Source organism: Cucurbita maxima, unplaced genomic scaffold (genome assembly GCF_002738345.1).
Source record: "Cucurbita maxima cultivar Rimu unplaced genomic scaffold, Cmax_1.0 Cma_Scf00001, whole genome shotgun sequence".
Lineage (NCBI taxonomy): Eukaryota > Viridiplantae > Streptophyta > Magnoliopsida > Cucurbitales > Cucurbitaceae > Cucurbita > Cucurbita maxima.
In genome coordinates, this window is record NW_019272017.1 from 7,473,978 (window position 1) to 7,498,010 (window position 24,033).

Below are 24,033 nucleotides of genomic sequence, written 5' to 3' on the forward strand. Positions count from 1 at the left end.
ATTACTTCTCTTGTAGGTCGCTCTGGAAAAATCGTTTATCTGATTAGAATCGGCCTTCTCTGCCCTTCGTTTTTGTCAGTTTTGAGGCCTTGATGCCTCAAGATATCGGCAAATGAGATAGTTTCGTGTATTTTGCGGTCTCTGTACCGGGATTCTTTGCCTATGAAGGGATTCCCTGCTTCGCTTTTGCTTCTGTTTTTGGTGGGTTTTGCTACTTTTAATTGGGTTTTGGCTTTGCCTCACGATGTGGTGCGGGAAGATTCTGGGAATTTTATCTTAGGTTTGGACATCCTTCTCTACCGTTTCTAAATTCTTTCCGGATTCGATCGTTTATTATTTATTCTCATTTGGTTGTGATTTTTTTTTTTTTTTTTTTATGTGAATTTGATTGATGGATTCTGTTTATTATTTTGATGAAAATGACGGAGGGAAATGATCGCTGTTTTATGTTGTGTAATCTGTATTTCTCTTGCGTATTCTAAGCGATCACATTGTGTTGAATCTTTATTCCCTGTTTTTGCTTTATCTTTTGTGTGTTCTATGGAGCATTTGTCTCAAAGTATGTTCGTTTGTTTATTAAGGAAGGGTTGGATTTGCAGGGCAAAATGACTTTGGTACTTGGGAGAACCAGATATTGCAGACTGCTGAGGCCTCAGGATCTTCAAAAAACGACTCTCAAAGCCCTCTTCTATTGGCAGCAAATAGAACGAAGCGTCCTGATATTCGTCATGGGTTTAGGGTGTATGAAGGTGGCTGGGACATTGCCAATCCCAATTACTGGACTGTAAGCTCTGTTATACCATAATTTATTTTACTAATTTTGTTTTTTTTTTTTTTTTATATATATATATTTTGCCTTGAAATTCTGCTGTTCTAGACAATTTCTTGTGATTTGTTTGTGTATGTATGCTAGCAAGATATCATTTGAGGTGAGAAAATCTTTGGAGACTTGTGGTAGAATTTTAGTCATACACTCTCTAGTTTACAAGACTACAGAGTGATTCTTTAGGAAATGAACTATCATAATCCTGGAGTTTTAGTCACGTCGATCATACTTTAATTGTTGGGGTGAGTTCTCACCTTGGTTGGAGAGGGGAACGAAGAATTCTTATAATGGTATGGAAATCTCTCCCTAACATACGTGTTTTAAAACTGTGAGACTGATGGTGATATGCAACAGGCTAAAGTTGACAATATTTGCTAGTGGTGGGGTTGAGCTGTTACAAATGGTATCAGAGCCAGTCATTGGGTAGTGTGCCAGTGAGGACGTTGGCCCCCAAGGGAAGTGGATTGTGAGTTCTCACATCGGTTGAAGAGAGGAACGAAACATTTCTTATAAAGATGTGGAAACATCTTCCTTGTAAACGTGTTTTAAAACTGTGAGGCTAACGGCTATACGTAATGGGCCAAAGCTAACAATATCTGTTAGCGGTGAGGTTGAGCGGTTATAGTTGATGTTCTTTAATTTATTGTATTGTTAACAATTTAATTAAGGATGTTCTTTTAATTATGTTGTGTGAAGCTCTTGAAAAGGTTTCACATCATTTCTGCTGCGTGTTAAGTATAAGGTCTTTCCACTTATTGAGTCTTCCTTGGCATTGAGTATCCTTTTACGATATTCAAAATGATTAATCTTATTCAAACTGAGTATTCATTTCTGTGCATACTAATGTATCTGCAGTCGGTTGGATTTACGGGTGCCACTGGTTTCATTCTTTCCATCCTCTGGTTCATTTCCTTCGGCATTGCTCTTCTTATTCATCGTTTCTGTGGTTGGAAATTAAACCTTAAAGGCGAAGAATCAAAGACTTCACAGTGGATTTGCCTAGCATTACTTGTCGTTTTCACATGTGTCGCCATGTAATACTTCACACTTACGCCTTGGTGATTGCTTTCATCGTGTTTATGTTACTGATTGTATTATTGCTTTCATCTTTCTATTTCACAGCATTGGCAGCATGCTTCTATGTATTGGACAGAATAATTTTTATCATGAAAGTTTGGATACTTTGAAGTATGTCGTAAACCAATCGGACTACATTGTGGACACACTTAAAAATGTTACAGAATACCTCTCACTTGCGAAGACCATTAGCGTGGCCCAGGTGTTCCTTCCATCTGATGTAATGGATGACATCGATAAGTTAAATGTGGATTTAAATACTGCTGCAGATACAGTGGCAGATAAGATGAGCATAAATTCTCATAAAATAAGAAAGTATTTCACTGCTATGTATGTCTCTTCAACTTCCGCCTTCCTTTCAAACAAGTTTATGTTCTTCTATGATGTCAAAAAGCTAACATAAATCTCGTTTGTGCAGGCGTTCGGCGTTAATTACCATTGCTGTAGTCATGCTTCTTCTGGCGTTAGTTGGTCTTTGTATGTAATTCCCAAACTCGCGAATAATGTTTTAGTTTTTATGTTTACTTGACTTGTGCATACTTTTTTACTGACTGGCTAGAATTGTTGTTGCAGTCCTGTCCCTTTTTGGATATCGACATGCAATCTGTATGTAAGTTGTTCATCGAAATAGTTATTTTACTTTTCGGTTTGATCTATAAAGTTCGTAGAATAACAGTATGTCGTCGTATTTTGCAGTTTAATGATCAGTGGTTGGCTTCTTGTGACAATTACATTTGTTCTTTGTGGATTATTTGTAATTCTCGACAAGTAAGTTGGTTTGTTCGTTTACAGTTCGGCTATTTCGTTTCTTTGAAATTAAAAACGTAGACTGAGTTCATTATTGTCTATTTTCTGCTCTGTTCTTGTTCTTTCTCAGTGCTGTTTCTGATACATGTATGGCAATGGAAGAATGGGTGGATAATCCACAGGCAGAAACAGCTCTTAGCAACATCCTCCCATGTGTTGACCCTAAAACCACAAACCAGACACTGATCCAAAGCAAAAAGATTGTCAATGACATTGTGAGCGTTGCCAATCAGTTTATCTACAACTTCGCCAATGCAAATCCGTCCCCGGGTTCTCCCAACGACCACAACCAATCTGGACCTCCAATGCCAGCTCTCTGTTACCCATATAACTCTCAATTGGAAGAAACTAGATGCGGTGACAACGACGTGACTATTGGAAATGCATCAACCGTAAGATTCATTTTGTGTATTCTGGTTGCATTTTAACTTGGGTTCCCGACATATCGGTGATTATGGTGCCTAACTCAGCTGCTAATCATCAGTGTGTAATAACCCGTGTCTGATACGACAATGACCAGTGATTTGATTACAAATGCAGGTCTGGCAGAAGTTCGTGTGTCAAGTATCAGAACCCGGGGTGTGCACGAGCGTCGGGAGAGTGACACCAGACATCTATTCCCAAATGGTGGCAGCAGTGAACGAGAGTTATGCACTTCAGCATTACACTCCCCCTTTGCTGAGCCTCCAAAATTGCAATTTTGTAAGGGAAACGTTTCACAACATCACCACAGGTTACTGTCCTTTTCTGCACAATCATCTCAAGATTGTGAATATTGGACTTGCAATGACTTCAGTAGGAATATTGCTCTGTCTATTGCTATGGATATTATATGCAAACGACCCCCAAATGGGGGGTGTGTCTGCGAAGCTATTCTTTTCTATACAACGCTGGAGAAACGGTAGCCAAAACATAAACAATGCCAGTCGAAACGACGAACTCACCACATCAAGCATCATAGGTGCAGTTTAGAGAAGTAGAGAGAAAAAGAAAATAATAGGTAGAGCTAGTACTTGTGTAAAGAGTATATAATACCCCCTTTCAAGGGGATGAAACCAAGATGGGGCAAAGCACCATTTTGTGTTCCATTATAGATATCATTTCTGGTACATAATCAAACAAACGTTTGATCCATTTATCTTCTACATGCCTTAGATTGAGTTGGGGCCCTCAATTTTCTTGTACATTTCAACACATTAATCCATATCAAGTTTGTAAAGTTCTCCAAGTCTTATAACACTATCAAGAGATCTACATTGAAGCCAGTTCTTGATTGGTTTTCATAAAACAATCTGAAACTTTGTAGCAAAATCGACCACTTTCATATTGCAGCTCAGATACAGAAGAAGACCAGAAATGTTCTTGAAATTTACAAGTTGTGAATGGAAGCAAAAGATTTTGGTGGCGTCAGAACTTACCAGTGATACATTGCCATCCCATGGATTTCTGAATCTGATTCCTCTGCTGAGATTCTCTCTGCCGCAGAAAAAACATCAAGAAGGCCATGGATCACTAGCCACTCGTTCAAATACATGTTAGGGTAGAAGACTGCAACTCCATTGATTCTCAACCTGCCGCTTGATTTTGCGATATAAAGTTCGTATCCCTCCGAATATGTAGATAACTCTGTGCCTTCCTCGAGATTCACTAAATCATTCCACAAGATCCTGCACGGTAAAATCTGACGAAAATATAGAGACGGATAATCAGTAAAGTTATCAACACGAGTAGCCAATGCATCATCGGAAGGAGCAAAGATGGTCATCATGGATTGACCATTATTAAACCCTATAATCTGAGATTCAAGAAATAACGCCATCGAAGAATATCCATTAGACCGTAGAGTTTTTATCGCTTCACCAAACGGATTCTTAAACATCAATGGACCACACCGAAATTTCGCACTCGGACTCGGAGTAAGTGGTGGAACTTGGAATATCAGGTTAAAAAACTTCTCGATACCGAAAACAACAAGCGAGCCGTCATCGTACAACGGCGAGTTACTAATCTTTACTCCGTTTAATGAAACTTCAGAATCAGATTGGGAGGAGGTTACCGTAAGCGATCGACCAGCCAACATCGTAGGAATCTTGGTGCCCAACACAAGCGATTTGAGGCTTTCAGGAGATGAGTAGAGCGGCGAGAAGTGGAATTGAAGGAGAGAGAGAGAAGGCTGACCCGATTGAACAAAAGCAGTGTCTGAAGGTGTGAAGATCGTCATTGAATTTGTCTGTGAGAGCAAAGATTCGGCTATGAGTTCAAGCGTAAGAGCCATTGAGACAAAGCCATTGTCGGACAAGATTTCGGCAGCGTTGAGAACAGTTACAGAGGGTAAAGGGGAAGAGATAGAGAAGAGAGAAAAAAGGATGAGAGAGACGAGGAGTGGGGAAGCCATTGACGGAGACCGTTTAAGCTTCGGAATGTGTTGAACTTAGAATACGAAACAGAAGGACTTGAACGGTTTTATTTTGGCGCGAAAGGTCCAACACGTGGCGATTATGGATTCGTGGAAAAGAATTCGTTGAAATCGGTCGTTAGAAAGTTCGTCCCCAGCGTGACGAAAATACCCCCTGCCTGGGTCATTTCCACTTTGGGCTCGTTTCCGGCCCAAAACGTTGCAAGCGTGACTGGCCCAAACAGCCCATTAGAAAACTATATTATATATAGAAATTTGCTAAGATTTCTTAATTATCAAAGATTATGATGAATTATACAAAGTCCCATTCCCAAAGATCAAAGCAGCCTATGTTCTTGTCGGAAACAATCATAACAATCTTTTCAGTCCTACAATAAGCTAAATTACAAAAGTTTCTCGTTTTTTCTCTTCTTTTTTCTCTGGAACGGTCGAGCTTAAGCTACATATCACTATGTAACGAAGATCAAGTAAAAGAAATGGCAAATTTAGCGCGATTTGTCTTCAAAAATAAGTTCATGATACAAACCTGTACGGTCACTGAGTGTTGAACCTTACGTCCGAGCTTCTCCTTGGCCTGAAAATGTAAGCATGGAAGATGAGTTATAAGATGACACAGACAGACATTATTAATGGACTCTCTTTTGGTGTCTTCCAGTTTTAGTTTCTTTCCCTGATTATGCTTATTCTAAGTCTTTTTGAAAGAGCCAATTACCCTCTCCTAATAATCATATTTCTTTAAAGAGTATCGTTGGTGGTAATACTTCCGACTCTTCTGCTGTGAACGCCAGTAACAAGCGAGCACTCCGAATGCACAGCTTGCTAGAGCAATCGCCAATGCAGCCCCCACCGGCACCGCGACTGCATTTGTCGAAGTTGTCGACTCATCGAGAATTCCTTTGGCACCAACATTCCCAAGGACACTGTTGCTTTTGTATAGAGAGATGAGCGTTTTACCATAATAGTTGGCCAAGAATGTATGTACTTCATCCTCGTCCCATTCGATCTTCTGGCTGTTGCGAGAACGATAGCAGGACGCGCAAAGTTGCATTGGAGGCCAGATCATCTTTGGAAATTTTGGATCTGCGGTTCCCATGGTTTCTTCTACTTTCGATAATCTTTCATTGACTTTGTTGTGTGTTCTCCACAACCAGAGGGCAAAGTCACGAGCTTTGTTGAAAGGACTAGACATGCTGAAAAACATAAGGTTTAGTTGAATGGAAAAGGTATTAAATCAAATATCAAATAATTACTCCAAGCTTACCTCAAACACATTTCGTAAAAGTGCTGGCGACATTCCTCGCAAACAAAGAAGGTATGGACGAAATCGCATATAGTTGTGAATGCAAACTGGCTTTCTCCGTCCTCAATTCTCACAGAAAGAGAATGCAGTAGAACCCATAAACCACAACTGCAGAAAGAGATGCAACTAATCACAGGATTGTCGAAGAAGAATTTACAGACACTATCTTGGTATTTTTCTCCAAATTTAGAAATAGTGTAACGGCTTAAGTCCACTACTAGCAGATACTGTTCTCTTTGGGCTTTCCCTTTCGGGCTTACCCTCAAGGTTGTTAAAAAGTGTCCTGCTAAGGAGAGGTTTCCACACGCTTGTAAAGGGTGTTTTGTTCTCCTCCCCAACCGACGTGGGATCTCACAAATAGGAACCAAGTGTAAAAGGAATTTCTAAAGACATCCAAACTCCACACCGTCGGAACGAACAATTCGGAATTATCTGGCACATCAAATTAAAGCACAAAGATAAAACTTACCTAAACCCCCTCGTATCGTTCTTGCTGCCGCGGCAGAAAATCTGCAAACATGACGTTAAAAGATAATTAGAATAATAGGTGTCTTTGTGTGAGTGTATAATACAAGGGAAGAAGGTAACAGATGATCAGGTAGCCAGTAGTTTTGTCAATTATAGGAAATTAGCAGCCACGTGCAAGTGCTCAAGGGTAAGTGGTGAGTTTTGTTGTTAGGAACTACGCACAGTTAGCAAAGGAATAGTGTAAAGAGAGAAAAATTATTCAGGTCTCCATTATAAACTGATACGTATAATTCATATCATATCAATTCAGCAGATACCAAGTAGTAGGTCAACAAGATATGTCAAAGAAAGCAACACATAATTCCAGAAGTAGTCAGGTTAAATTTTATCATTTGTGTACCCACCCAATATCCCCGAGGAACATCTTTTCCACATATCTGAAAGTTCTTAACTGCACCCGCAACCTCTTCTTGTTTCGTATTTGCAGGGCTCAACTCGTCGAAGTTTACAAGTATCTCTGCGCTACCTTTTCGACACCTAAGAAAAGTAACATTTCGACAATGAAACAGGAAAATATCACTTAAGCAAAGACAGGGCGTGTAAAGAATGTATTTTCACCTCATAGAAGGATGATGAACCACCAGAAGTTGAAGAAATTTTATAAGGGGCGCTCGAGTTTCAGGCTTGATCATCTGAAAGCATGCATGAAAAAGTTACCGATCATTAATTGCTGGATATTTATATATATGGAATAAAAGAAACTAATACCTTGTGTTCCAAGATAATATCAAAGGCAGTGGATGTCGCCTCCTCGACATCATAGACTGCTCGAGCAATCTATCATCATCAGAAACATTTATATTGTTAACATCACAATGAAAATGATTTCATCTATAATATATGCAAATCAAAGTTTTATCATGATGCCTGAACCAACCTGTCCTGGATCTGATATATTGGATGACAGATGCTCATTTTCAAATTTTTTGTCATCCAAGCCAAATGAGCTGGAAAAGTCAGTTAACTGCTTATTGATTGTTCCAGCTAAGTATAACTTGATAGTGCAAATTAGGAAGTGATCGAAGTACCTCCTACCTGCCTATTTGCTCATTTATCCAATTTAGTAACTTTTCTGCAGTCCGTCCATTATCGATATTACGTATTTCACTTTTCTCTTGCTTAGGATCCCAACTGCCAGACACAAATTTGGAAGGAGGACCCCAAAAGAGCATAGGATAGTGACCCACCGAAAATTTATCACAGAGATTGGTATTTATCTGTGCTGGCAGACAAGCGAAGGACAAGGATTAGTCATCAAGATGCCTTCAGATTTACGTGTTCGAAGTTCGAACAAGGAGGGGCAGCATATATATGCCAAAGACATAACTATCTTTCTTCTTGGACCTCATGCAGCAATGGGTAAGTTGCAATGACCAAAATAAACACAAGATTCACAAATGTGGAGCCAACATTTCGCACAAAGGATAAGCTGACACCATCCATCAAGATCTCAAATTCATGCATGCTCAAAAAGTAGTAATATGAACCATTTACTCTTGAGAACCCCTAGATGGACACTGCACAGTAATTCATATCATTATTGGTTGACACAATATAAGGGCTTTTTGATATATTTAAAAATTGGGGCATTTGATAAGATAAGAGAATGTCACAAGCATGATATGATTACGTTTATGAAGCAGTAGTGTGATGATGACCACTACCATTTTGCATCAGGAAACTCACTAGCCTTGGTGGTTAAAAGGGAAGGCTAAGACCAGATGTTTTCTTTGGCCTTTAAGGTTGCCTGGCTGGAAAGAACAATAGGACTTCTTTTGAAAGTTAGGGAAAGGTCTGGTGCAGTTGCTAGCATAACAATATATTGAAAAAAAAAATCTAACAGAGAAAGAACGAGGCACATCGTTTGATCTTACGACTAAAAAGAACTCTCACGGAAAGTGCAAATGAAATGTCAAAAAATGCCCAAAACAGTAGTAAGACTTAAAGAAAATAGACTTCATGAATGGAAAAAGGATATGAAAATCAAAAAGTAATGCAGGCATAAACTAAACTATCGTGAATAATAATTGAAAAACGTCCATACGACAAGAGTTATTTGGTTCCAGAGGGGCAAGAACGCAAAAGCCAAGAAAAAAAGAGTAGAGATACAACTCAAACAAGAAAACTTAAAATTCTATATCACTAATACATTGCAGACAGAAGCAACCACTACAAGGTGCAAACGGATAATGCCTCAAAGCAAAAATGAACCAGTGCAAGTAGCTAAAAATGAAATTTTATAAAATCAAAGAAGCAAGTGGAAAATACTTCAAAGTTTCCTAAGAGTTATGGGATCAATATTGCAGAATCACTATACCTTCAATGCACAGTCCACTCTTGTCATTAACACTTTTCCTGGGTGCACAGCATTCGGTCCGTTGAAAAGCCTAGCAACTTTTTCATAATGGGGCTACAGATTGATGTTCAACCAAAAAGCACAATTAAATTACTTGTAGCTGTAGCTCTTGAACATCAATTTGAGCATATGAATATGATAACTGACCTTATAGTTTCTGCAAGCAGGGCACCTATAAGAGCGACAATTTGAAAATATCAGAATTGTGTTTGAACAGAAGCGTTGAGATTATATTGAATAATATATCTTCAACATTCTAAATTGCCATTTAGATTATCTGGAGGAGGAGAAAAGACATATCCTGAGTCATATATCAGGGTCAAATAGTTCATTGGAATAATTTTTTTTTTTTTTTTTTTTCTTTCTGATATGTCAAGAATTCATGGACAGTCGACTCAATCTCTCCAGGTGACAAGCCAGGTCCAACCAAGAAATTAACGGACTTCCCGATAATCCACAATCCCAGCGAAGAACATACAGAGACGAAAACGCAATAAAGTTCATATTAAGCAATTCCGGTTACTTCGCAACAAATTTCAGTGAGCATTGACTAAAAACTGAGCCATGTTAACATCCAAGAAGCAGAACTCTTTACCATTGACTCAAGTTAAAAGGAAAATCGCCAATACTTTAAAATAAAACTAAGAGGTGGAAGAAGGAAGAGAATTCCTAACCAGTGAGCAAAGAATTCAACAACCGCAAAGGTAGCTGGAGTATCCCTAAGAACCGCATCGAAATTGGAGGCGTTCAAATCAACTGCATAATCTTCAGAATCCCCGTTCTTATCAGCAACCGCTCTAAGGATCGAACGCGATCCCAACGAAGCTCCCAATCGCAACGCACTCAGACACAAAATCAAAACCAAAAGCGTCCGAGACATTGAAATGAACCACCAGCTGCAATAAATGGTTCAACCGCAAAAGTAGATATAATCCTTATAGAATCCAACAGAAAATCAAAACAGGAGTACGATTCCAAGAAAAACTAATTGATTCAACGATGGGACTCGTGTATAGATTGAAAAGAGAGAGAGAAGGATCTGAGAGAAAAAGGAAGAATCTGCAGTTGCCGGAGGCGAGGTAGGGCAGTGAAAAAAACCTCCGGCAGTCGGGAAAGGGTTGGGAGGCGAGTAAAATACACGCGCGGGAAAACCGTGGGCTTTACGTCTGGGCGAATGGTCATGTCATCGGCGCCATTTTGCAATGGTTAGAACGGTTTATGGTCCCGTACCGGTCTGTCTCAATTTTTTGCTGTTTGGTTTTTTTTTCAATTTAATTTCTATTATTTTACGGCCCGTTTTAATATTTAATAACCATTTGAAGTATGTAAAAGTCAGATAGATTTTCGAAATATAAATAAATTTCAAAATACATTTAAATTTGATTTTCGAAATTAATTTATTAGTTTTTATTTATTTATTTATTTATTTTATTTATTTATTTTCTACGCAAATACAATTTCATTTGAAAAACAAAAAAAAGCATATATTATAATTAAATAGCACATTTTTAATCCCAACCACTTTGCTAATTTTTAATCTCAACCAACTAATTAATAACTTCCTTTCCTTCTAAAATACTCTCATCCAACTTTCCTTCGATTTTAAGTATTTAATTCCTTTCGTATTTTATTTGGTATTTAACAATAATTTTTTTTCCTCATATTCACCGTGTATTATTATTTAATACAACCTTATGGATTGACTTAACTGGCGATAAGGGTTTTGAACATAATAACAAATTTAAGTTTAATTTGTGGTGACCACCTACCTAAGATGTAATATTGTACATTTTGATCATGCTGCAGTCAAGTTGGCTCAATCACTCATTTATATAATATATATATATATATATATATATATATATATATATATATATATATATATGTCAATTTTCGTTGAGTCATAGCTCAATTCCCTCCACCTAAACGTCATTTTTGGTAGCTATATTTCCTTCCCAATTCCATTAAAATAGCATATTTTAGATTCAAACCGATCGTTTACGCTTCAAATTTATCTTGGATAGACCACAATTGATTACAAGGTACTCTGGATTCGTGTTATTTTACTTTACATTTCGTTCAATAACACTACTCATTCATTGTATACTTTCATTCTTAGGCGTGCCCGCCTGGAGATGATAATAACATTGCATTCAGAGTCATGAAAATTGAACGTTAAACGAGGATTGAAATGTTATGTTAATATAGGACGACCTTGTTGGGTTTTCTAGGAAGATTCGAGAATCATTTGTATTAGGCCATTGAATATTAAAAATAATTCATTAACACAATTTTCTATCTAGGCTATGTTTTATTAACGGGGCAAAATTACATTATTTTACTTCCATTTTATCAATTGTTTACTTTAAATAATATAATCTGCTTTGATAAGAATTTATAAAACATGATATGAATATATGAAAATTCAATACTGAAAATTGTAGGGCTTTACCCCGAAGGGAGCCCTTCCAGAAATTCTCGAAGGCCTGAGCCAAACCCAGGCCTAAGAGGGGGTTTGGAAATAGTTTTCAACCAGCAATTGACGCGCCTCGGTTAGAACCTCACTAGCTGCGTCATTGCCCCAAGCGCAAAGATGGTTTAAACAATTAACTCTGCCTCCCTTTTATAGCCCGATTTCATGAGTTGCCCAAGCACCTTTTCGATGTGGGATTCGAAAATGCCAAGCCCAATGGATTTGTCATATTAACCAACCAATACAATTTTTCACTCAAGAACAAAAAAACAATATATATTTTGGCCCATACGGTTCTTAGCTCAATTATTCAATTACGCATAAGTTTTATGTTGGCCCATATATATTTTGGTTACCGTTATAAAACATTGCCGAGATACCCAAATTTTGGTTAAAAAGGCTAACGAAACATTTCTTATAAAGGTATGAAAAATCTCCCCATTTTAAAATGTTGAAGAGAACCATCAAGGAAAACCAAAAAAATGACAACATCTCCTAGGAGTGAGTTTGGGCAGTTACATGACACCTAACCACTCACATACAAGCCTCTAATGTTGGTTCAACATCTAGGATTGTAACCTTTGATATATCAAATGCTTCTTCAACTTCTCTAAAGTGCGCAAAATAGTTATTATTATCTTTGTAATGACTTTTGAAGTGTGTAAAAACATGTTTTAAAGTGAAAAAAAAGTTTTCAAGGAGGCTCAGTCTCGTCTCGGATAACATGGATATGTGAGACAATAATGTAACCCATGCATGCACCCATGATTCTAGTCCTGACCCACATGGTTCTTGTGTTTTTGGGTGAACATATTTTTACGATGGAATAACTTTTACTCTTGTATATAGGAATCAAACCAGAAACCTTAGAATATGTGAGTTGAACTAAGTTTACTAGTAGCGGTATTGTAAGTAGAAAAAATGTTGAATTTTCTTTTTTGTGTTAACCGAGGTTCGAAAATAATACATATTTAAAAAAAAAATTGTTTAAAAATATATATATATAAAGTAGAGTATGATAATGATATTTTTAGAAAATTATTTTGTGGATGAGTGTATCCATTCATTATGTACACTTTTTACCAAACCAACTTTAAAATAGTGTGCACTTTGTACTTGTTCTGTTGTGCCCCAAAATCTTGTAAACTTTGGAAAAAAGTGAAATATTGGCCTATAAAATACCATTTCTTCCGGCACTTCTTCTGCCCCCTCTACTTTTAATTATTTGGACTTTTGCCCCTTTTCTAATTTCCCCTATTTTTTTAATATGAGTGATAAGATTCTCTCCTTTCATCCATTTTCTCAACCTACCACAATATTTATTTACTTTTTTTTTTTCTTTTTAATGATTTAAGTTCAAGTTTGTAAATTGTAATTTAATTTTGATATGATGATCCAAATTACACGGTTTTGAATTTTTAGTTTCTATTCGGGTCTACGAGTTTCAAGATTTTACTTATTTCGTTCAAAATATATATCTAAACTCGATAAATTTAAGAAAAATCTGAATCAAAACAAAGTTAAACATGTCCATGTGATTATGGAAATCTTGTCATGGGGCTATTGGCTGATCCATCCCACATTGGTTTAAACCCAAAAAAATAAAATATTGAACCCTAAACCAGAGAGAGTGACACTTGTTTAGCTCAACGTGGATGTGGGTAATCTCCCATTCATTTTTTAATACCTTTATATGACACCCTAATACTTAATTTTGCCCCCACAAATCACTTTTCAACATTCAATCATGGAGGAAGAGAGCTACCAACCCGCATTAGCCCACCACTCTATTATGACTTCACTTCAGTCACTAGTCCCATTTTTTACATTCCTTCCTTACTTTAAGGTAAATGTTTCGAGCATGGTCAATTCTCATAGTATATTATATGACTGATGGATAGTTATTAGTAGGGTTTGCTCTGTACATAGGTCGGATTCGGTTGGATTGAGAGATTTTTTTGAACTAACCCAAGCTTAGTTAGTAACTCAACCCCAATCCTCTATTTTCAAGTTGGTCAAAACTTGGATCACGAGGGAGCTTGCATGTGCATGTAAAATTATAATTTTTGTTCGAGAGGTAAAAGCATTCATGAGATTGATTGAAATTTAAGTTTATTTTATCTTTTTATAATATTAAAAATAAATATATCGTATTTTAACGAAATATTGTAAACCTATATTGAGAATTTTAAATTTGTAAAGATATTTATTGAGATATCCGAGATTTAAATTGATAAAGGTTAAATTACAAGTTGTATAAGTTTTTTTTTTTTTTTAATCTATTCACTATATATATTTATATATATAATTTACTAATTTACACGTCATATATAGAAAATTTAGGGTTCTATTAAAACCTAAAATTTAATTTTATTTGGAGATCAACTATTAATTAATTTTTATAAATTGGGAATATTAATTCAAAATTAGTTACATTTTCAGTTAGTGTGTATTTTAGTTTTAAAAAACTTAAATTATTAAAATTAATTATTTTATTTTATTTTATTTTTATCGCGCATTGCTAGGGTTTTTCTTTTTGGATTTAATTGTGCTTTTGTTTGTCCCGCGGTTGATCATTGTCGTCACAGCATCCAAGTATTATAAATAGAAGGTTTATGTTTGAATAAAATCGTCTTTCACACACACAGCATGGTGCAAAATGGCTTCTGCACGTCTCTCGTCGTTCCGTTCTACGCTCCGTCTCCTTGGCGGCGAAGGCCATCAGACCACCGTAGAGCTCCGAGATGCCACGGCGGCGTCGGCGATGAAGGTCCTGGCCGTTATTTGTCTGTGTAATATCGGCGATCTTCTCTTTTGGTTCTTAAACGCAATCTGTTTGTGTGTTCTGCAGCGAACCAGAAGGACATCGTGGAAGCGAACTTGATGGTGTTGAAAGCGAGAATGGAGGATTTGAGGAAGAAAGAGCGGCGGATTCCGCTTCCGAAACGGGTCGGTGTAGTCGAAATCGATAATGGATGGAGGTATCAGTCAACGAGGGACGCGAAGTTGGATCGCAAGGTTGTGAAGAATTTTGCCCTAATTTCAGGGTGCTTGGAGGTGATGAGTACGGTTGGAGGTGCAGTTGGGCTTGTTTTTCTTGGTGGATCTTTAGGAATCTGTTTGGTTTCTCTTCTAGTTCGTCATTTTTGGTAATTTTGTGATTTGAGGGCCTTTGTTTTCAAGGTTTTGGATCCAAAAAAGAGCCGACGATTTTATAAATTCACTTTTGGGGCTTCGGGGAGTATTTTAAAGTTTTGCGAGACAAAAGTCCTTTTCAATCGGGAGAAAAAAAAAATAATAATAAAATATATATATATATATATAGATTTTTTATGCAACCCTAAACCCATATAAAAACATCTTTTGTTTTATTTATTTATTATTATTTGTACTTTTTGTTTATTTATTTATTTATTTTGTATTATTTTTCATCTAATTATTAATGTTTTCGATTTTCTTTTATTCTGAATTATTTTTTTTATAAAAAAATTCGATTATTTAGGTTTATTATATATAATTCTTATATGACTTATTTTATTTTTTCAATTATTTGTATTTTGGGTATAGTTTTAGGTTTTCTTCCTTATTTAATTAAAATAGATGCATTTATGTTGAAAGTAGTAAAATAAATGAATTATATTTAGTTTTTTTTTTTTAAACTTTGGAACTTTGAATTAAAAAAAAAAAGATCTTTTTAATTTTTTAATTTTTTAGAAATAATTTTGGTCTTTATATTATTTTATATTATTTTATCTATTGATTTTCAATAAATAAAATAAAGCATCATTGAATTGAATTCTAAAATTTTATTGAGTACTATTTCAATCTTTTTGGTTCCTATACTTCGTTAAATAAATAGTATAAGGCTCTAATAGAGTACTTATCAACACAAATTAATTTTTAAAAAAGTAATAATGTAAAGATTAAAGAGATTAAAATAAGTATAATATATATATATATCACCCTCCATTACAAATTTAAATTTTTTTTTTGATGTGACGTAGATATACCCACGCTACAATCTTAAAATTTTATTTAATGGTTATGAAATTTTAATTTAATGTTTAATAAACCTTTAAATTTGGCAATGACATATAAGACATAATGGTGTAAATTAATGATTAAATTTAAAGCTTAAAATTTATATTATCTTTATAGTAAAAAACGTTCTTTTATATAAGTTATTTCTAATATATTTATTACAAAGTATATGTTAAGGAAATTATAGATTAAGTTTTCTCCAAAATGAAAGTAAATTCAAAATATATCTGTAAAAAATATATTTGCAACCTATATAGTCATTGAATTTGTGTGTTTATGTATCATTTGTGGTTGATATTATTAACTAATGTTTATTTATTTATTTATTAAAATATCATTTTGATTCAATTTTATTTAGCTGCTTATTCTATAAATAAATCTTAAATTTGTTATGGAAATTAATTTATGGTTGGTTTTTTAAAAAGTTGAGTAGACGTTGCCTTAACAAACTGAAATGTACGAAATATCAAACAAATCGACACGAGCATATTTTGATAGTTTAAAAATTTTCTTTAATTTTTAGAGGTCTCAATTTTAAATCTTGAAACGCAACATTAAAAAAATATAACTTTTAATTAATAATAATAAACAAATAGATCCTTTTCCAGATTAAAGTAACTTAGACAATGCAGTTTTGTTACCTAGGGACGTAATTAATTATATATTCTAATAATTACTGGATTATCATTACATAATTATTATATATATATATATATATATATAAAATAAAACTGGCTAAATTAATAAAATGTCCCTAAAATATTTTGTTTTAAAAAATCCTCATAAATTTTTAAAATTTTTGATATTACTCTTAATTTTTTATTTAATATCTATTTTAGATGGAAGTAGTGTTTAAAAGATTTCAGGAAACTTAAAAAATTTCATTATATCTTTCCATTTTTAAAAAAATTAAAAAAATATTTTTATTGTTAATATTATATTTAAAAAATACTCATAAATTAGCATTATCATCCATGGCTTTAGAACAAGTTTTTTTTTTTTGTTTGTTTTTTTTTTAATTCTTATTATCCACACATAGACAAAAAACCGTCAATCACATATTATCTCGAAACTTTGTAATGTTATTTTTCAAAGTTCATGAGTATTTTTGAAACCTGGTAGAGATATTTTTTAAAATTTTTTATTTAGAAGTTTATTTTTCAAGTTGCTAAAAAGTTTTATTTGAGATTTTTTAAGTTTTCAAAAAAATTGAATAGTAAGAGTACTTTTAAAACTAACAGTAAGCATATTTTGAGATTTTCTTTTAAGTATTTTTTAGATATATTTTTTTTACGTTAAAAGGGTATTATTGAATTAAAAAGTCCCAAATTCAATTATTTTTTCATTAAATTGACCTACAAAATACGTCCCATTTAGTGTTATATATATATATATATATAAAAAAAACTATTTAATAAATAGATGATAAAGACAAAATAAGAACAATAATAAATAAAGTAAAATAGAAAAAAGAAAGAAAAAAATAACAATAAAATGGCACAGACAAACCAAATTTTTACATAACTAAATAGAATATTTAAAAAGTATGAGAATAAAATATATAAATATTAAGATTAAATTCCTTTCAGTATTTATATAGTTATTAATTTTTAAAATTATACGTTTAATCTTTAAATTTTATTTTTAAAAAAATTCATAAACCTGCCAAACATAAAATTAAAAATTTGGAGTATAATAATAAATTGTATTAAATACAAAATTAAAAAATGTGTGTTGTAGTGTTTGAGGACCTAAAAAGCGGCGTCGTTTTGTAGTTTAACGATATAGGAATATCAACCCAGTTTTTGCCTGCCTCCCATCTGGTGGGCTCTACTCCGAGAAGTGTCGCCGTCGGCCGATTGACGGAGGAGATGTGCAGCGAAGTCAAGGAAGAAACATTCGACAAAGCCACAGCGGCGGTCGAAGAGCTATATCACATCAGAGACACCTTTTTTCCTGTAAATCCCGATGACAAACTTTCCAAATTACGGGAGCTATCTGATCTTGCTGTCAAGATCCTCGATTCCATTTCTCCAGGTCGATTCTGCTTTCATTTCAGCTTCTTCAAATTTTCTTAGTGCAATAGCTCGACTTGCGATTTTATCCTTACCTTTTGGTATTGGAGAAAATGTTGGGAAACGAACAGTAATAGAAATGAATCTTGGCACTGTGCTTGCTTTGATGTTTGATTTATGAATATCTTGAACTTTTAGCTGATTCTTTCGGGTAAAATAGGTTTTCATTAGCTGTGGAAGCTACTGCAGTATTGCTCGGTGTCTAGTGTATTGGACTGTGTTTGGTATTAACGTGAGTGCGTCCTAACGTAATTGTTCGTTGTTTTGTTCCTGTAGCACATCTGCTTTCAATTATGAGACTAGTTAATTTAGTTCATGTTCTTTTTATTTTATTTTATTTTATGTTATCTTGGATCTAGCTAGAAATCTTTGTTCCTTATTAGTTAAGTTTCTTCGTGGGGCAGAACAAAGGAAATCACCTTTGCAGCGAGCTATGTATGAATATCTAAGAGGAAAAATGTTGGATGTATTTCCAGACTACAGAAAAGAAGCAGAGGATCATCTCTCCAAAGCTGTAAGCGTCTTAAATCATTAAGATTTTGTAGTTTGTATGCTTTTGTTTGGAGTGATGAATTTGACTGTTTCAAGCTCCAGGTTAAGTTGAATCCCTCTCTTGCGGATGCCTGGCTGTGTTTAGGTAACTGCATTTGGAAGAAAGGAGATCTATCTTCAGCAAAGAACTGCTTTACTTTAGCATTAAGCAAGGTTCCAAATGACTGTACATTTCCTTGGTTTCTTTTCATCTTGTATACACTTTCTATTTGAGTCAATTACATTAATGTACGATACATTTATCATTGCAGTGCCCTGAGAAAAAATTACTTTGTCAGTTATCAATGCTTGAAAGGAAAATGGCTCAAGGCAAGTGTTTTACTCCATCATCTTCTTTCATTGTAACCTTCAATGGTAGAATTCCCTGTCCATTTCTCAAATTTTTTCCTAGAATTTTCCCCCTTGTAAAGGGTTTTTTTTTTAATGGACAAGGAAGATTACTTAGAAGTTCATTGTGATAGCGTAGGGAAGGAAATGTTTTAATGTGCGTGCTTTGATGCAGCTTGTTTGTTGCTTTCGAGAGAGTATCAGTTAATTAGAAAATATTTCTAGAAATGGGAAAGCGTCTTGACTGGAGAGATTAGGTTAATTTGCTTTTTTAAACTTTCAATTATAAAAGAATTGGTACTAACTTTTGTTTGATATTGGAATGCCAAAGAGAAGTTGCGAGATACTCAATCCCAAGTGTTTTTGAACTCCAAAACTTTCCTACCTACATTCCAAGCTCCCCGCAAACATGCAATATTACAATCAAACAAATGGTATTGAACTTCTCCTAGATGCCAGAGCAAGAACCAACGGGGAGATCATTTTTTCCATTTGGGAATGAGCAACCAATCAAGTATAAAGATCTCTTGTACTTCTCCCTGGAATTCCTTGAAGAAGGATGTGGTGAATATCTTCTGCCTTGCCACACACAATCCAAAAAAGAAAAAAGAAAAAGGAAAACCATCCAAGTATACTTTATGCAATTTAAAAGCAACGTCCTTTTTCGGGCATTAAGGCTTCTTTGAGGCTGGTGTTATGCACTAGTCTGGACAATTCAAAAGTAATTTTTGAGAGGAGGGAAGCCTCATTTTTATACAAATGAGAGATAGTCTGCTTTCTTTCTTTCTTATCATTATTAATTTTTTTGTGTTGATGAAAATATACTACCATCAAAATTGAGTTTTTCTTTTATTTTGCTACTGAATGGTGTTGATTTTTCAATTTTTTAAAAATAAAATTTGAATTAACTTTTCTGATGAAGTTTAGACTACTATCCGCTGATATTAGCTAATCTTGGAAACCATGCATGTCATGTTATATTGGACATCGAAACAAGCAATCTTTAGACTTCATAATGTTATAGATCTAGTTTTCTTTTGCCCTCCAAATTAATAGAATTTTTCATTTCACTAACTTGCTTGTTTTGTTACAATTTCTGATTGACCGTGATAATGAACATGTAGGTCAGCTCATCTCATCTGTTTATTCAAAATTTTGTTCCTTCTATAGGTACTGAGAATGAGGCAAAACTTGTAGAAGAAAGCATTCAACATGCAAAAGAAGCAGTTACTTTGGATGTGAAGGATGGAAACTCTTGGTGTAAGATTGCACATCAAAGCTTGTGATAACATTATGTTTATTTGTAATTATGACTTGCATGGGTTCTTTATATGCCATATCTTTGTAGTAACTTATTTGTAAGGTCTTCTATAATAGATTGGATAACTTTCTTGTAACATGCTCAGAACTGGAACTTTCTTTGATGTGCATATTCATTCCTTGTTGTCGAATACAGTCTTCCTATTTCTTCTAGCTTACTCTTGCAATTTTCGTCACATATCCACACTAATTTGTCTCGCAGATAATCTAGGAAATGCATGCCTTACAAGTTTTTTTGTTACTGGAGCGTGGGATCATAATAAGCTTCTGCAATCTTTGAAGGCATATCAAAATGCGGTAGGCATCTTTTGAAAGTTTCAGGTTTATTTTGAGGCTTTAAAATTTGCTGATCTTTAATATTATTTTACAGGAAAAAGATGAAAAAATGATGTCAAATCCAGACTTGTATTTTAATTGTGCAACTGTGAGTTAAATTTCTCCTCCCTGTTCAGTTTAATTTGACCTGAAATGTGATTGCTTGCTTTCTATAAGTTTATTAAGTAGTTAGATTTTAAACCTTCTTAAAATTTATAATATTATGGTTACTGTCATTCAATCAATGAATGGAGTCTGTTTCAGCTCGACAAAAATTTCTTATGTAATGGACAAAAATTGGTCATGATTAGCCTGTCAACTTGTTTGGTCAATTGAGGAACGGGGATACCGTGTATTGTCAATCGATGTAGGAAGAGATTTGTGAGGGTGAACAAGGATAGTTTCAGAGTAGAATGCCGTTGCAAGCATTTGAGAATATGTGCTAAATTCTTTCCATGTATTAGTTGAGGGTGAACACCTTGGTTTGTTTCTTATGTTAGGCAATAATTTTTGAAGTATGAGTTGAGTAAGATTCCCCATTATGATTAGGACACAAATTTTAATTATGAGGAAAGAGAGGAAGAAAATGGTAGTGGCAAGCAGTGGAAAGAATGACCTAATTTTTGGGTAGAGGTAGAGAGCTTTTGTTTATGAGTCGAACGTGAATCAAATAAGATCAGAGGAAACTTTTATTTCATTCCTAACTACACGTTGCTACCTTTTGTAACACTTCACATAATGTTGTTGTAGAGAGTCAAATTCATTAACTTCTCTTAGATATGCATAATTTCTGACTCGTTCCTCTTTTAGGTTAACAAATATCTGGAGAACTATGAGAGGGCCCTAAGTGGATTTGAGGCTGCTGCTTTGAAGGATCCTAGTCTTAGCGCTACTAGGGAGGTCCACAAGATGGTGAATCTTCTTGACAAATTGGATAACATGTTGAAGGTATGCTCGCATCTTTGCGAATAAATATGATAAATCTTGCACATCTTTTGACTACGTGTTGATTTTGTTTCTTTTGTTTCCTTCTCATTTCCTGGTTGGCACAAGCTCTTGTTGTTTTTAAATACATTCACACGTGCATATAGTTGTTTATAATCATTTTCTGTTTCTTGATTTGTGGCCTGGTTCTTAAATGTGGCTTCCATATGATTAGTGGTCTTAGAAATAAGAAGTGAAAAGACTTTTCTTCTTAGTTTATTTATATATTTTGATTTTTTTGTGGTCTTAGAAGAGAAAGGGAAGGTACAAAAATGGGTGGATAAGTAAGGTGGCCATCTAAATACCAAGAAGATTACAAAAAAATTTCTCCAACCGATTGGATGTAAAAAAAAAAAAAAACCAAGTGACTACAAATCAAAGAATTCCAACTAGACATAAGAAAGGAGTGCAACTCAGAGCGCTCGAAGATCTCTCTTTGTGGAAGATTTGCCTATTTCTTTCCATCCAAAGCTTCTCATGAAGTAGCAAAAGTTGCATCCTTAGTCCTTTACTAGAAAGGCCCACCAAGGTATTGAGCAATAAGTCTTTAATTGAATGAGGAAGAGGCATGTGAAAAGGAACTTGTTGCAAAATCTCAATCAGAATCTCCTAGGGTAAACACAGGCCAAAGAGAGATGATTACCATCTTCCTTACTGTCCATACAAAGAGTGTGCTAAGAAAGGAAAAGAGAAACCTTCTTTAATTTCAGTTTCTCATTAGGTTCATGCATTTTCTTTCATTTGCAAAACACAAAATATGTATGCTAAACAGACCTCATATCCAGTCTCTACTTCATTAATTTTATTGAAAAATAGGAAAATGATAACATGACTGAATAAATGAATGCAGATTTTCCTGAGGCTTAGTATACAGATGATGTTCATATTATTTTGTCTTCTAGGCACATGCTAAAACACGAAGAGTCACGTCTTTTTCATCATCAGTGGATATTGTTAGTTGTAAGTAACTAGACCTTTAACATATTAATCTCTTCTACACTGAATATGCAATTTACTAATCATCAAATTTTGTTCTTTTTTTCCCCTCCTTTTATTCAATATTCACTGATTTTTATATGTTTTTTTTAACTTTTTAAGCTAATTCCTCATACAAGAGAGCCACTGTAGACCTTCTCTCAGAGGGTCTGAACAAATCAGTTGCAGTAGTTGGGAAGGTGTTGTTCTTCATTAAGCATGATGGTCTTGCCCCACTGTAAGTTCCCCCATGCGTATTGACTCTGATGAAACCAATTTCCTTGTTAGTTAGTTCATCTAGACACTTATTTCATTTGTCCTTATGAAAGTTTGGGTTTCCATCAACAAAAGCCAGCCACTCCTTAATGTGCACGTTTTAGCTATTACAGCAGCTACCCTATATTGTTTCTCTTCTGCTCCTGTAATGTTGTGGATTTTTTTATTTATGTACTCTTGTCTGTGCCGTACTTGTGCAAGTTCAATTGGGGTCGGGGTTTGATTGAGAGAAAAAAAGGAAGTGTTTGCTTATATTCTACAAGTTGCATAGTATTTTTATTCTTGCATTCGTGTCTGTTGCCAAGATTATCACAACTTTATTGTTTGGTTTGCAGATATTATTTGGTGTGTGATTCAAACCAAGCATGCTTTGTTGTATCTTTGTATGGTATGCGGAATGATACGGTAAGATACAGTAATACAGGTTTTATGTTTCAACTTTATCGATTTGATTGCCGATACCGATCTCATGTTAAGATTGCTTTGCATAATCTTTAATGCACCCTGCAACAACCATGCCTTGTGCTGTTATCTTTCATCAGTCTTATGAAAAAAAAAATTCCTCCCAGGTTAAGGAAGGAGATCAGATAACATTACTGGAACCGTATTATCGCAACTTTGATTTTTCTTGGAAGGGAAAGGTATTTATCTCAATTATTTTCAATTTTATTTTTCTGTCTAATTTAATTAAGATGCTTGATTGTTAAGTGTCTTATGGCATGTTTAATAATATTGCTCATTACTGCACCAAAAATAACAATTCATTTGCACATTTATCCATAAAATGACATGGAAATGAGCTTAGAGTTTGAATATGTTGAACCAGCATTACCAGTTCAATTCAATCCGGGTCGATTTCTTAGAACAAGTTCTTGTCAATGGAAAAGCTCCGTCTGCTCACCAGGCAGTCCAGACATCAATATATGCCCAACACAAACCTTGAAAAGCTGTTAGGGGGCTGTATTATCCATGGGTCTTTGATGCTCATCTGTGTGTTAGGTGTAAATAGATTTGAAAAGTGAATGGAAATTTTGAAGAAACAGCACCTAGAAGAATCAGAAGAAAATGGTTGCATAGGTAGTTTCAATTGTTGTTGTTGTTTGGTGTTGTGCTTTGAATTGAATCTTTTTACAGAGTGATTGTTGTATTTAATATTGATTTCCCACCCAAATGGCTTTGTACAGTGCCGATCTTGACAATCATCATGAATGCTTAGTTTTATTGTAACACTATGGATCATCCATTTAAATCCAAGTTTGCTAATACTAGAATTACGAACTTAATTCTTTTTTGGGTTTTCTTTTCTTATTTTTAATGCAAGTTTCAGAAGTATTATCATTCAAAGCTTAATTTATAGCGTGTTTATCTCTCTCTATATATATGCT

General features: G+C 34.6%; 4 protein-coding genes and 1 non-coding gene across 6 annotated transcripts; 2 read left to right on the plus strand and 3 right to left on the minus strand.

Moving 5' to 3' along the window:
• LOC111476980 lies at positions 1 to 3,932 on the plus strand. Its single transcript, XM_023120909.1, has 9 exons — positions 1 to 280; positions 600 to 784; positions 1,682 to 1,860; positions 1,949 to 2,233; positions 2,322 to 2,380; positions 2,477 to 2,513; positions 2,600 to 2,671; positions 2,781 to 3,102; positions 3,251 to 3,932. The coding sequence occupies exons 1-9, from the start codon at positions 163 to 165 to the stop codon at positions 3,680 to 3,682; spliced, it is 1,689 nt and encodes a 562-aa protein (XP_022976677.1). The 5' UTR covers positions 1 to 162; the 3' UTR covers positions 3,683 to 3,932.
• A 28-nt stretch (positions 3,933 to 3,960) lies between these two features.
• On the minus strand, positions 3,961 to 5,261 carry LOC111482042 (putative fasciclin-like arabinogalactan protein 20). Its single transcript, XM_023127713.1, has one exon. The coding sequence runs from the start codon at positions 5,103 to 5,105 to the stop codon at positions 4,125 to 4,127; it is 981 nt and encodes a 326-aa protein (XP_022983481.1). The 5' UTR covers positions 5,106 to 5,261; the 3' UTR covers positions 3,961 to 4,124.
• A 111-nt stretch (positions 5,262 to 5,372) lies between these two features.
• On the minus strand, positions 5,373 to 10,559 carry LOC111477453 (sulfhydryl oxidase 2-like). Of its 2 annotated transcripts, none has more exons than XM_023121423.1 (12): positions 9,985 to 10,559; positions 9,458 to 9,482; positions 9,272 to 9,364; positions 7,990 to 8,171; positions 7,832 to 7,901; positions 7,663 to 7,731; positions 7,513 to 7,586; positions 7,299 to 7,431; positions 6,896 to 6,936; positions 6,388 to 6,534; positions 5,839 to 6,316; positions 5,373 to 5,700 (listed from the first exon to the last, which is right to left on the minus strand). In XM_023121423.1, exons 1-11 carry the CDS (start codon positions 10,188 to 10,190, stop codon positions 5,845 to 5,847), a joined length of 1,512 nt encoding a protein of 503 aa, XP_022977191.1. In that variant the 5' UTR covers positions 10,191 to 10,559; the 3' UTR covers positions 5,373 to 5,700; positions 5,839 to 5,844. The 2 variants fall into 2 exon arrangements, with proteins under 2 accessions (XP_022977191.1, XP_022977217.1); XM_023121449.1 differs by having other exon boundaries at positions 5,888 to 6,316; positions 9,985 to 10,557.
• Positions 10,560 to 11,754: 1,195 nt separating this feature from the next.
• On the minus strand, positions 11,755 to 11,905 carry LOC111494146. The gene has a single exon (XR_002720132.1). It is a non-coding gene; the product is annotated as a U4 spliceosomal RNA (small nuclear RNA).
• Positions 11,906 to 17,583: 5,678 nt separating this feature from the next.
• On the plus strand, positions 17,584 to 23,931 carry LOC111479525 (tetratricopeptide repeat protein 5-like). Its single transcript, XM_023124264.1, has 13 exons — positions 17,584 to 17,861; positions 18,304 to 18,413; positions 18,494 to 18,604; positions 18,703 to 18,760; positions 19,949 to 20,038; positions 20,301 to 20,395; positions 20,469 to 20,522; positions 21,224 to 21,361; positions 22,300 to 22,357; positions 22,496 to 22,610; positions 22,984 to 23,053; positions 23,218 to 23,289; positions 23,475 to 23,931. Exons 1-13 carry the CDS (start codon positions 17,696 to 17,698, stop codon positions 23,589 to 23,591), a joined length of 1,254 nt encoding a protein of 417 aa, XP_022980032.1. The 5' UTR covers positions 17,584 to 17,695; the 3' UTR covers positions 23,592 to 23,931.
• The last annotated feature ends 102 nt before the right edge of the window (positions 23,932 to 24,033 follow it).

Coding starts and splice junctions, on each gene's coding strand:
- LOC111482042 (XM_023127713.1), bottom strand. CDS start 5,105: ATGGCTTCCCCACTCCTCGTCTCTCTCATCCTTTTTTCTCTCTTCTCT.
- LOC111479525 (XM_023124264.1), top strand. CDS start 17,696: ATGTGCAGCGAAGTCAAGGAAGAAACATTCGACAAAGCCACAGCGGCG. Junction 18,761..19,948: donor TGAAAGGAAAATGGCTCAAG/GCAAGTGTTTTA, acceptor TTCCTTCTATAG/GTACTGAGAATGAGGCAAAA. Junction 22,611..22,983: donor CATGATGGTCTTGCCCCACT/GTAAGTTCCCCC, acceptor TTTGGTTTGCAG/ATATTATTTGGTGTGTGATT.
- LOC111477453 (XM_023121423.1), bottom strand. CDS start 10,190: ATGTCTCGGACGCTTTTGGTTTTGATTTTGTGTCTGAGTGCGTTGCGA. Junction 9,483..9,984: donor GTTGAATTCTTTGCTCACTG/GTTAGGAATTCT, acceptor TCGCTCTTATAG/GTGCCCTGCTTGCAGAAACT. Junction 7,432..7,512: donor GTTCATCATCCTTCTATGAG/GTGAAAATACAT, acceptor TACTTTTCTTAG/GTGTCGAAAAGGTAGCGCAG.
- LOC111476980 (XM_023120909.1), top strand. CDS start 163: ATGAAGGGATTCCCTGCTTCGCTTTTGCTTCTGTTTTTGGTGGGTTTT. Junction 1,861..1,948: donor GTTTTCACATGTGTCGCCAT/GTAATACTTCAC, acceptor TCTATTTCACAG/CATTGGCAGCATGCTTCTAT. Junction 2,672..2,780: donor TTATTTGTAATTCTCGACAA/GTAAGTTGGTTT, acceptor GTTCTTTCTCAG/TGCTGTTTCTGATACATGTA.